Source organism: Physeter macrocephalus, chromosome 4, assembly GCF_002837175.3.
Source record: "Physeter macrocephalus isolate SW-GA chromosome 4, ASM283717v5, whole genome shotgun sequence".
Taxonomy (NCBI): Eukaryota; Metazoa; Chordata; class Mammalia; order Artiodactyla; family Physeteridae; genus Physeter; species Physeter macrocephalus.
The window spans coordinates 102,535,197-102,548,328 of record NC_041217.1 but is presented as its reverse complement, the minus strand read 5'-3'; the positions used below and the strand labels follow the sequence as shown (position 1 = coordinate 102,548,328).

Genomic DNA, 13,132 nt, shown 5'->3' with positions numbered 1-13,132 from the left:
TCTTCTAAATTACACACTATACGATTCATTTATTTTGTTCATCGTACTTCTTCCTCTACCATTAAGCTTGATGAGGAAAGGGACTTTTCGTGTGTTTTGTTCACTAATTCTTATAAAGTGTGTAGAGTAGTGACTAGCACATAGTAGGTACCCCGTAAGTATCTGTTGAATTGAAACTGATACACCATTTAAATTAATAATTTAATCTGTTCTTCACATCTAGGCTTTTAAATGAGAATGATTAAAATAATGTGAGATGGTATAAGAGAGATCTATAACAGAGGGGGTTAAACAGCAGAGACACAACAAAACTGGCTGGATTGGCATCATCAGGGAAGGCTGATCACAGCATGTCAAACTTAATCTGACCTTTGAAATGATAAGCAAGATCAAAGGAGGAGAGAAGAAAAACAGAGTGAATCTCAATGACATATTTAAAGAGTTCTTAACTAGTTTATTACGGCTCAAGCACAGGTATATGCTGGGAAAAGCGGGAAATGAAGCTAGAAAGGGAGGCAAGAATCAGAGCAGGAAGGGGCTCATGAGTACAGCCAGAATTTGAACTGTGTCCCGAAAGCCATGGGAAGCTACTGAAAGATCTAAGTGAGGAAAAGGGAACCAGTAGTAACAAAGTAATAGGAGGCAGTTGATCTACCAAGAAATCCACATAACTAACATGACAGTACCTGTAATACTAAAGAAAAAAAATTTCATTTTAATCCTGGAAAGAATTTAAGTTAGAGTAGGTTCTTAAACATACAACAAAATCTCATTTAAAAATCTTCTTTATGCTTCAGTTTCCTCCACTATAAAATGGGGATATTAACAATAATGTCATATGTAAAGATTAAATAAGTGAATATATTTAAATGGTTAATAGTACTGCCTGGCATGTTTTAAGTATTCAACGATGCTAGCTATTAATACTTTAATTATTAGTATTCTGGAAGAAACAAAGTTACAGATAATATAGTAAAACATGGTAAACACATAAAAAATGAAGAGTAAGTTAAACAGGGCTTATACTGGATAGAAACAAGGTCAATCAAAAAAAAAACAAACAAACAGCCAAAACAATTCTTAATTTGCAGCTATATCTAATTCTTGGAAAGGGATAAATTCATTATCTGGGGTGGGTAAACACTCTCTTGAAGGGAACTCAAAAGACTTTCTGCACTTTCTATTCTGGTTGTAATTTTTGGAAGCCCTTACAATGCTAAGTGTGATCTTTTTTTTTTTTTGCGGTACGCGGGCCTCTCACTGTTATGGCCTCTCCCGTTGCGGAGCACAGGCTCCGGACGCGCAGGCTCAGCGGCCGTGGCTCACGGTCCCAGCCGCTCCGCCGCATGTGGGATCTTCCCGGACCGGGGCACGAACCCGTGTCCCCTGCATCGGCAGGCGGACTCTCAACCACTGCGCCACTAGGGAAGCCCTGAGTGAGATGTTTTATAAAAGGTCATTGATAAGCTGATTTGCTGGAAACTAGTTAGGGAGGAAAGAACACTTGACACATGCTTTCTCATTTAATACCAACTCTAAAGCAGATAACTTTAGGATCCTTAGTTTTGAATGAGTAAATTCAAAATCAGGTTAAATAACTTGTCAGAGAAGACAGCTAATAAGTAGTCTGTCTTCAAAATCTATACTCTCAACCAATCAACAAAATCTCTAGCAATTATAAGAAAACAGAAAGATAAAAGTTGTGACCACAGAGTTATTTAGGATTCTAAAATCCTCTTGTTCCCAATAATAATTAAATTTATTGACTCTTTCTATTCTGATCAGGGTATTTATTTTTGCAGGCTACTTATAGATATTCCACTTAGCTTGAGCCATTCAATTAGCTTGTAAAGTATATGTACAGGTAGGAAGAATAAAAATTCTCCTTTAAAAGATAACAACTGGCATCCTTTCACATGTAATTAAAGCCATTAACACCAATAAATGTACATAAATTTTCAGAGGTTTAAATTCTACTCAATGGTATTGCAAAGAAGGGACCCAGACTCAATCATTCCTTCTGTATAATGATAAATGCACTTAGGCAGAGTCTGAATTCATTTTATCCTTCCTAGCCAGTAGTGACCTAATGATAAAAAAATGCAAATTGATGCATGTGTGAATACAGTGATAATCTCTGAATTTAAAAAATTTGAATACTCAAATTACATACATTAAAAATCATTTATTGTAAAAACAAAAGATGAGCAAATTATTATATTAATTTCTTCAAATACAAATATTTGAATGATGGTTATATACTAAGCATTATATACCAACACTGAGAAATACAGCAACTGAATAAAATAGGCAAAAATTCCTCTCTTACAGAGCTTCCATTCTGTTGGGGGATGTGGACAACAACAACAAACATGTATAATTTATGGCAAGAAATAATTGTTTTGAAGAAATATAAAGCAGCATAAGAGTATAGTGATTTGGATATAAATATTATTTTAGATAGAAATTTGGGCAAAGGAGCTTCATGTAAGAAAACAATAGAGATCTGAATGAAGTGAGATTATACAGTATTTAAAGTTCATAATGATAACTGAATTGTCAAAAAATATTAGAATGATATACATGATATCATATTTTTAAATATTTCATGGCACCTTGGAGTTCAACCTCTTAATTCTATTATAGGGGTATGGTCTGCTCTAAATAAGTATTACAGTAGATGGTGACTAAAATCCATTAAGAAGTGTAATTCTGTTTGAGAAGGAGGAAACCTCAGCAATAACTTTTACAAATAGTTCAGGAAAATGGCTAAAACCTGATAGCTGCTACACTTTAAAAAAGGTTAAATTCACTCTGAGACACTAATATAAAACAGCTCCTCCAAAGATGGTGGAAAAGGCATTATTATAAAGAACATTAAGTATATTACAAATGTAGTTATCTCAGATTAACATGGGGAGGGTGGTGATTATGAACTTTAAACCAGAACTGAAAGTTTCAAGTTGACTGAAGGATCTTTGAAAATAAATTTAATAAACTTCAACCTCATAAGTATATCTACTACAGAATGCTACAATGTGTATAAATGAGTATTTCCTCATCTAAATGAGACATTCACAAAAGTACAATTTTCATAACTACATTTAAAAAAGCAGGCTTTTATCAATAACTAATTACATAATCATGTAATTTATTAAATGAAGGGTTTGAAAGAATTTGGTTTGTGGGAAAAAGTTTTATTCACAAGAGAGCAAGAGTAATTGGAAGAGTTGGTCTGAAGAGATCTGAAGTACAAAAATATTTGACTAAGTTGAGTTCTCCCCCTAGTGGAACGTGAAGATGATCTAAGATATTTCCATGAATAAAAATAACCTAAAATGTATTACTCTTATAATTGAAAAGGAGTTTCAGGTTTTAACAAAAGATCTGTTTATGGATCTTAAGCTGCATATAATAAATAAATGAAGGAATGAAGTTCGAATCATTAAGATGTTTACTGAAAACACATTTATCAAATATCTTAACAGCAAACTAGCCAAGGAGAACTCAGTAAGCAGAAATACCTAAAAAGCAGAGGACTAGGGGATACAGAAAAACACAGCAATTTTTTGAAGACATAATAGCATGCAGAATGATACAGAATTTTTATAAAAACTTTGTAAAGAGGTGTGTGTGTGTGTGTGTGTGTGTGTGTGTGTGTGTGTGTGTGTGTGTGTGTTTAGGAGGTGGGGAGAGAAGATGGGGTGGTAATGGTCAAAGAGGCTAGAAGTGCAAGTTTGGACAATAATGAAAAGATAAGGTTTTTATGTTTTAGAAAGAAAATTCTGGTGGCTCTGTGGAAGAGCTCAGGCTGGAGAAAAAGAAGCTGGACAGCAAGTTGTAACATTCAGGTGGGGACGAAGGCAGATGAATGAAGGGAGTGGCAGGGGGGAATAGAAAGGCCATGAAAGATTTTTTTTAAAGTTTCTGAAATGAGTAAACTTACCTTTGATTTAGTTTTAGATTTACTCACGACTTTTATCTTTTGAAGAAACTGAAGAGTCGGACATGGTACTTTAATCTGTATGAATTATTAAGAATTATCTGAAGGCAAATCTACATGAGTAGGTGAGCAGGTGAAATGCTGGTAGGAATGTTAACTAGCAGAAGCACTTTGTAAAAAATAATTTGGTACTCTCAAGTAAAGTTGAAAGTTTGCATACGTAGCCTTGATAAATACGGCATAATGTTAAGAAAAGCATAAGTGAAGTTCCTACTAAGCTGAATAATTCAAGACGAGATGATACCACTGAACAAGACTTGAGATACAAAAGAATAAAAACATTTTGACTGGAATAGGAACGCATTTGATTTTAAACGTGTTGAATTTGAAGTTCCTGTACAAGTTCCAGGAGGAGTTCTCTACTGTCCATTAAACATACTGGTCTACTGATCAAAAGACACAATAAATGAAAAACAACAACGACAAATGACAAGTTACAAAGTGGGAGTAGCTATCTGTAAAACGTAACATCAACTTAAAAAGAACTACGCGTACATAAGAAAAAGATAATCCTAAAGAAAAAACATACACAAAAGACTTTAATAGGCACTTTATAAAAGATGAAATCCAAACTGCCAACCTCATTAGTAATCCAGCAAATACAAATTAAAACCATGATGAAATACCATTGCATACCCACCAGACTGGCACAAATTAAAGCATCTGACACCACCAAGTGTTGGGGAGGATGTGGAACAACAGGACTTTCGTAGGCTGTGGTTGGCAGTTAAAGTGGTACAAACACTTTGGAAAATAAAACTGAAGATCTGCATGCTTTATGACCCAGCCATTCCACACCCTGGCATCATGCTACAGAAACGTGTGCACACGTAGTCAGTATAGTGTACAAGATTGCTTAAGATCTCAGCATTGTGTATAACAGTCCCAATCTGGAAATTTACAAATGACCACTAATATCAGAGTGGATATGTACGCTGTGACATATTCATGAAATGGAACATGTTGCAACAATAAAAATCATGACTCATTAAAACAGTGCTGAACAAAGAAAGAAGAGACACAAATGAAAATATTCAGCATGACTCTATACGAAATTCAGAAATAGGGAAAACTAAACTGTGTGGATGAGAGATGCATACAAAGAACACCACTAAAAGGAAAAGCAGAGGAGTGACTGCTATAAAATTCAGGATAAGGGAAAAGGGTGTGATAAGGGAAAAGACTTCTGGAATATAGGCAATATTCTGTATCTTGACCCAAGTAGTCGTTACATGGATACTGTTTTTATACATGTTATAATGTAGCTTTGTTTTATGAACTTCTCTGTTTATTGTCTTCATAATTTTTTTTTAAAGGTGTAAGATTATTGATTAGGGGAAACATGCTAGGATGGAGATAGATTAGAATTCAATGTTGTACACTGAGTAGTTTTTAAAAAGCCAAAAAACTTGGATGCTCAGAGGAATATAAACACTCAGAACTGAGAAAAAAAGACTGAAAACAAAGTTCAACAAGAAAGAAGAGAGTCAAAAGAGGGTGGTGCTAGGAAAATTCTGCAGCCCACAGAAAGAGGAAATATCTGCAAAAATATCTGTTTATATCTGATATGGGGTTGACATTGAGAATATATAAGAAACTTCCACAACTCAACAACAACCCATTTAAAAACTGGGCAAAGGACTTGAACTGCCATTTCTCTAAAGAAGACATAATGGCAAATAAGCACAATGAAAAGATGGTCAACATTATTAATCATTAGAGAAACGCAAATCAAAACCACAATGAGATACCACTTCATACCCATTAGGATGGGTATTAAAAAAAAAAAACAGAAAATTAACAAGTATTGGTGAGGATGTGGAAAAACTAGTCCCCTGTGCATTGCTGGTGGGAATGTAAAATGGTGCAGCTGCTGTGGAAAACAGTATAACAATTCCTCAGAAAACTAAACATATAATTACCACATGATTCAGCAATTCCACTTCTGGGTATGAATGAAAACAAGGATTCAAACAGCTATTTGTACACTCACATTCATAGCAGCATTATTCACAATAGCCATAAGGTAGAAGCAATCAAAGTGTTCATCAACTAATGAATGGATAAACAAAATGTAGTATGCACACACAACAGAATATTATTCAGCCTTAAAAAGGAAGGAAATTCTGACACATATTACAACATAAATGAACCTTGATGATGTTATGCTAAGTGAAATAAGCCAGTCACAGAAAGACAAATATCCTATGATTTTATCAATACTTATACAAGATACTTAGAGTAGTCAAATTCAGAGACAGAAAGTACAATGGTGGTTTCCAGGGGTTGAGGAAAGAGGGGAATGGGGAGTTGTTTAATGGGTACAAAGTTTCAGTTTTGCCAGGTGAAGAGTTCTGGAAATTGGCTGCACAACAATGAGAATGCACTTAATGTCACAGACTGTATATATTAAAATTGTAAATTTTACCACAATACGTGTATTTTTACCACTATAGAAAAAAATGGACTTGGAAATGAGTAAGTGTTGAAAATAGAAGCACAGTCATTAGGATGAAGACATAAGTCACTATTCAGGTGCAGAGGGAAAGAGAAATAACTGCATTATTTTTACATGTACTTTATTATTTTCATGTGTTACCTGGATTTCAAGCTCAGCAATGTGCTGCTGTAGTTCAGCCACAGCAGCTATGCTATCTGCTTCCCGGAGTCTCACAGCCATCACTTCTTCCTTGTTCTAGGGTGGTAAACAAAACAAACCAAAAATAAACCATATAATAAACCAAACTATTAATAAAACATAAACACTCATAACATGCCTCAAATTTAGAAAGTGACAAATAAACCCATGATTAAATGAGAGAAAAAATGCCATTATATCCTGAACTTGGTATAAAATGAAGAATAAATGTATAGAATAGCATTCCAGGGCTTCCCTGGTGGCGCAGTGGTTGCGCGTCCGCCTGCCGATGCAGGGGAACCGGGTTCGCGCCCCGGTCTGGGAAGAGCCCACATGCCGCGGAGCGGCTGGGCCCGTGAGCCATGGCCGCTGGGCCTGCGCGTCCGGAGCCTGTGCTCCGCAACGGGAGAGGCCACAACAGAGGGAGGCCCGCATACCACAAAAAAAAAAAAAAAAAAAAGAATAGCATTCCATCTTTAAAACCACACACACACACACACATATATATTGCTCAATCTTTTAATTAAAAGTTAACTTAATTAAAACTATTAAAATTACTGGTGACTGTGAAAGCTGTTAATTTTTTTTTTTTTTTTTGCGGTACGTGGGTCTCTCACTGTTGTGGCCTCTCCCGTTTTGGAGCACAGGCTCCGGACGAGCAGGCTCAGCGGCCATGGCTCACAGGCCCAGCCGCTCCACAGCATGTGGGATCTTCCCAGACCGGGGCACGAACCCGTGTCCCCTGCATCGGCAGGCGGACTCTCAACCACTGCGCCACCAGGGAAGCCCGAAAGCTGTTAATTTTTAAACCAAGAACAATTATTGAGAACTTTCAAACACGTAACTAGGACAACAGATTAACAGGGAATATAAACACTAAGAGTATGTTAGCTAGATAATATTTCTTAAATTACTTTTTTTCTGAGGCCATGAAAGTTAATGAGTATTTACATTATACTACATTTTTTCTGAGGCAATGAATTTTAATGAGTATTTACATTATACTACAAAGGAGAGTAATAGAAATTAGATTATATCATAATTCTAATCTTCTTAGGAAAAGCATAATATCAATTCTACCACTTCAAAATTTCACAAACGAAAAGCTCTAAAACTGTATTCTACAATATCCATGCTAAATAATAATGATCCAGAAGTAACAAAATATGAAGAAAGACAGAGGAAAATGGGGTATACAAAAATATTTTTCTCCTTCATTAACTTCAGTTGAAATTTAGCACTCATTTAGTATCAAAAATGTGCATCATGGTGACCATAGGAGAAATTTAGCACCTGACAGTAATATAATAACAAAAATCTAAAAAATACTAAATTTAGTAAAAATATAATAATTAAACTTTTAAATTAAAAAAATATATTTTTTGCCATGGAGCAACTAAGCTTGTGCACAACTACTGAGCCTGCACTCCAGAGCCCGCGCACCACAACTACTGAGCCCTCATGCCACAACTACTGAAGCCCGCGCGCCTAGAGCCTGTGCTCCACAACAAAAGAAGCCACCTCAATGAGAAGCCCACGCACTGCAACAAAGAGTAGCCCCCGCTCGCCGCAACTAGAGAAAGACTGCACGCAGCAACAAAGACCCAATGCAGCCAAAAATAAATAAATTTAAAAATATATATATATATTCAGACAAGTGTACACAATTATATGTACATCAAAACACTATTTACAATGGTAAAAAGTTGTAAATGACCCTACTGTGTAACAATAAAGAAATAGTTCACTCAAAAAAATATATATATGTTTTAATCTTAGATATGATACTGGTACTTCACTTCAAGCAAATACTGCTTTAACTATTTTGCCATTTTGTACATGGCCAGAAAGTGTAGTCTCTGTACCCAGTGCTGTGCTGGAAAGTGCTTAACAACCAGCTCTCAAGCAAGTGTGTGTACATGTGCATGTGTACACGTGTTTGTGTGTACATTATATATTTTAATATAGACTGAAATAGAAGATGTATAATATACAACACACAGTTAATAAGATATATAATGCTATTATAAATTCTATGTAGTCAATATACTCTCAGAGAATGCTTTCACTAATTTTTGCCAAACTATTGTATCCATAGGTCATCTACCACTGAAAATGAGGAAAAAGTGAAGTATGGATATGAACGTTGGTTAATTTTTGTTCAAGTTGTCTATTCTGATAATAGAATTACTATCATTCTGATAACAGTAATCAAACACTGAAAGATGATTTCCTCAATATTTTTGTGCTATTCATAATGTAAAGACTAAAGATACAACACATTTTTAAGCTTTAATCTCCATTAACAGTCTAGAGCAGGAGTCAAAAACTTTTCCTTAAAGGGCCATATAGTAAATAATTTTAGACTTGTGGGTCGTACAGTGTATCACAACTACTCTATCTGCCACTGGAGTGTGAAAGTGGCCATATACAATATATAAATGAATGGGAAAGGTTGTATTCCAATAAAACTTTATTTACAAAAACAGGCAGCCAGACAGATTTGGGATATGGGCTATAGTTTGCCAACTTCTGGTCTTGATAATCCACAAAACAATAAATCGAGCCCTGATTTGTAGTTTGCCAATTTATGTGGTATAAATACTCCCATCATGGCTCCTTTCAAGTGGACATAACACTAGTGAACATTAATGAATATAACATGAGTAGCACACATTGGTATTTCCACTAAACAGATACAAATAGGGATAAATAATCTCAAAAGCACAGATAATAGTAAAATGTAAAAATAATTAGGAAATGATGACGTTTGAGTATTTACTACCATAATCTGTCTAATCATGTTGAATAATTTAATTTTTAATATGGCTGTTTAACAAATGTGCCACAAAATTCCTGAAAATTTATTGGGGTGGCCAAAAAGTTCGTTCAGGTTTTTCCATAACATCTTGTAACAATTGGTTCTTGCAAGCCTTTACTAGCTAGCTCCAGCACACCTCTGTGTCTATGTTTAATAAAGTTCAAATCTCTTTCTGTCACTCTCTAACTTTAAACACTTTAATGGTACTCCACAGATCTTGAGAAAACAGGTTCTTTTACTGGTGTCCAAGATTTCTATACGATTTGGCTCCCTATTTACTGCTCTAGCTTCATATCTCACCAGTATCCCTCACCACACACTTCCCTATGACTAGAATGAACTTCCTCAGTTCAAGCAAAAAACCTATTGTTCCTTTTCACTTTTGCTCTTCACATGTGCTATTCCCTTTGCCTAGTGAACTCTGTTGCCTTTCCTTGACTACTTCCTACATATCCTTAAGGTCTCAGCTTAATCATTCCTTAGTTAGCTTTGCTTGAACCATAATCTTAACACTAAATGCCCATTATAGTATTCTATATACCTCCTCAATCATAGCACTACTCATACTGCATTGTAATGGTGTGTTTGTCTATAACCTTTGCTAAGAGAAAGCCCCCTGAGGACAGTGATATCTCTCCAACAGCCAGCACTACCTTGCAACATGTGAGTGGGACACCTAAAAAAACCTCATCCTTTAGCTTTAGCTAAGCCTTTAGATGACTGTAGCCTCATGAGACTCTCAATCAGAACCACTTGATTAAGCTGCTCCTGAATTTCTGATCCACAGAAACCCTGGGATATTAGTGATTACTGCTATTTTAAGCCACTAAGTTTTAGAGGTAATTTGTTAAATAGCAACAGATAACTAATACATTTATACTCTACTAATTTTAACATTGTATAAAAATATTATATCCATCAAGTAAAAAAACAAAAATTTGGGCATCAATTTTCTCCCAATCTTCCCCCTCTCCAATCCAATCACCAAGTCTCTACAAAAATACTGAACTGATCTACTCTGCTTTAGTACCACTGCCAACACCTGAGCCCAGGCTAGCAACTCTGTCTTGTATTCAATACTATTACCTGATGATCTCATATCAAATCCCTCTCCAACCCTGCCTCAAATCCATCTCCACACACAGTGGCACGTGTGTTCTTTTAAAAAATAATTACAGGGCTTCCCTGGTGGCAGTGGTTGAGAATCTGCCTGTCAATGCAGGGACACGGGTTCGGGCCCTGGTCTGGGAAGATCCCACATGCCACGGAGCAACTAAGCCCATGAGCCGCAACTACTGAGCCTGCGCGTCTGGAGCTTGTGCTCCACAACAAGAGAGGCCGTGACAGTGAGAGGCCCGTGCACCGCGATGAAGAGTGGCCCCCGCTCGCTGAAACTAGAGAAAGCCCTCGCACAGAAACGAAGACCCAACACAGCCAAAAATAAATAAATATGTAAAAAACTAAAAAAAAAAAAAAATTACATTAATTGCTACAAGCATTATCCCCTAATAAATGCTAAAATTAGTTGCTGAGGCACTTCCCTGGTGGCGCAGTGGTTAAGAATCCACCTGCCAATGCCAGGGACACAGGTTAGATCCCTGATCCGGGAAGATCCCACATGCTGCGGAGCAACTAAGCCCATGTGCCACAACTACTGAGCCCATGTGCCACAACTACTGAAGCCCACGTGCCTAGAGCCCATGCTCCACAACAAGAGAAGCTACCGCAATGAGAAGCCCATGCACCGCAACGAAGAGTAGCCCCTGCTTGCCACAACTACAGAAAGCCCTCATGCAGCAACAAAGACCCAACGCAGCCATAAATAAATAAATAAATAAACAAACAAACAAATAAATAAAATGAAATAGAATTAGTTGCTGAAACCTTAAGGATATTTGCATGAACTCAAAATAGTTCCTCCAAATACTTATTAATTATTGTCCTACTCTGGTGGTCTTAACACATGCCCACAAGTTCTTTGATACTCTTTCCTTCAGGAGTTGTGGCTCAATGCCCTTTCCCCTACTCAGACCATTGTCTAGGCTCAGTAACTTGTTTGTAAGGACAGAATATGAGGGGGGGGGAAGCTTTGTAGTAGAGAAAGCTGGCAGATAACCAACTTAATCAAATAACCAAAGTTAACAAGCACTAGATGTAAGACATATCAAGACAGTATGTCCCTGATATAATGCACTGAGAAAGACACTTCACCTCTGTATACTTTCCTAAAATACATAACCTTGGTCAAAGCATGAGAAAACATACGACAATCCCAAACTGAAAGATTTCTACAAAATACCTCACAAGTATTCTTCAATAGTCAAAGTAATGAGAGATAAGAAAACACTGAGAAACTGTTGCAGATCAAAAAAGAATGAGACACAATGGAGAAATCTGAATTAAGTCTGTAATCTAGTAATAACATTATACCAATGTGCATTTCTTAGTACTGATAAATGCATCATGGTTATGTAATATGTTAAAATTAGGAGGGGCTGATTAAAGGGTATATGGGAACTCTGTACTATCTTTGCCACTTCACTGTAAACATAAAATTACTTCAAAATTAAAAGAAAAAAACTGAAGCAAATATAGCAAATCAAAAAATATATCATGTTTCTTTCCTGCTTAAGACCTTTTAGTGGCCTCCCACAGCATTTAAGAGTAAAACTCAAACTTGTTACTATGGCCTATAAAAATCTACATAGTAAGAAGTGGAGTCCTAGCTTACCTCCCTGACTTTATCTCATTCAGCTCTGCATTATACATGAGACTCAGCAACCAAGTTCTTTCCTGCTTTTGGGTCTTGAACTCTGACCCTTTTCATGCAAAGATCTTCCTCCCCCTCTTCATATGGCTGCTTCTTTCTTCTTCTTCAGGTACCAGCTCTGCTACCATCTCCTGGCATTCAATCTTAATTACCACTTCCCCTAACCTCCCACTCTATAGTACATCATTACTAATGATCTTTCCTATTTTTTACTTATTGTCTCACTAAACATTATGCCCACTTTCTCTATTACAGTATCCCTAATGCCTACAAGAAAAACCAACAAATAGAAGTCACCCAAATATCTGACAAATATGTAAGTACTGATAGATGCCATCATTCTTTAAAGTCTCATAATCTCACCTCTTCCCATCCCTATTTTAAAATCACTGTCTTAGAACATATAAATTATATCTATTTAAAATGAAAAGATTTGGTTACACAATTTGTAAGTAACATGATGAAGAAACTGGTACTATCATGCCCTGCAGGTCAAAGTACAAAATGGTACAACCCTAAGCAGGGTAATTTGACAAAATCTATGAAAGTACAATTGACCAAACAATCAAATTCACAGCAATTTATCCTACAGGAATGTGTAGATATACTTCTATACATCTGAAATTATGTATGTACAAAGTTATTCACTATACACTGCTTGTAGTAGCAAAACACTGGGAACAACCCATGTGCCCATCAATAAGGACCTAGTTAAGTATACTATAGTATATGCATGCAGTGGAAAACAATGTACCTTAGAAACTAATGAGGAGATTCTTTAAGCACTGATAATTGAAAGCTCTACAAAACATACCACCAAAAAAAAGCAAAAAGAATGTATTACTGTCCGCTAACTTTCACATAAGCAAGTGAGAAGTATACACTTTTTTTTTTTTTTTT

The 13,132-nt window shown here is 36.1% G+C and overlaps 1 protein-coding gene across 10 annotated transcripts in view; it reads right to left on the bottom strand.

Moving 5' to 3' along the window:
- EVI5 (ecotropic viral integration site 5) overlaps window positions 1-13,132 on the bottom strand; it is a 224,315-nt gene that overhangs the window by 56,434 nt on the left and 154,749 nt on the right. For all 10 annotated transcript variants that reach the window (XR_008617203.1, XM_024119714.1, XM_024119715.2 and 7 more), the window contains one exon: window positions 6,603-6,698. Coding sequence is in view for 9 of the 10 variants with exons in the window: in XM_024119714.1 (XP_023975482.1) it covers window positions 6,603-6,698 (96 nt within the window). In the remaining variant the exon portion in view is untranslated. The remainder of the gene's footprint in view (window positions 1-6,602; window positions 6,699-13,132) is intronic.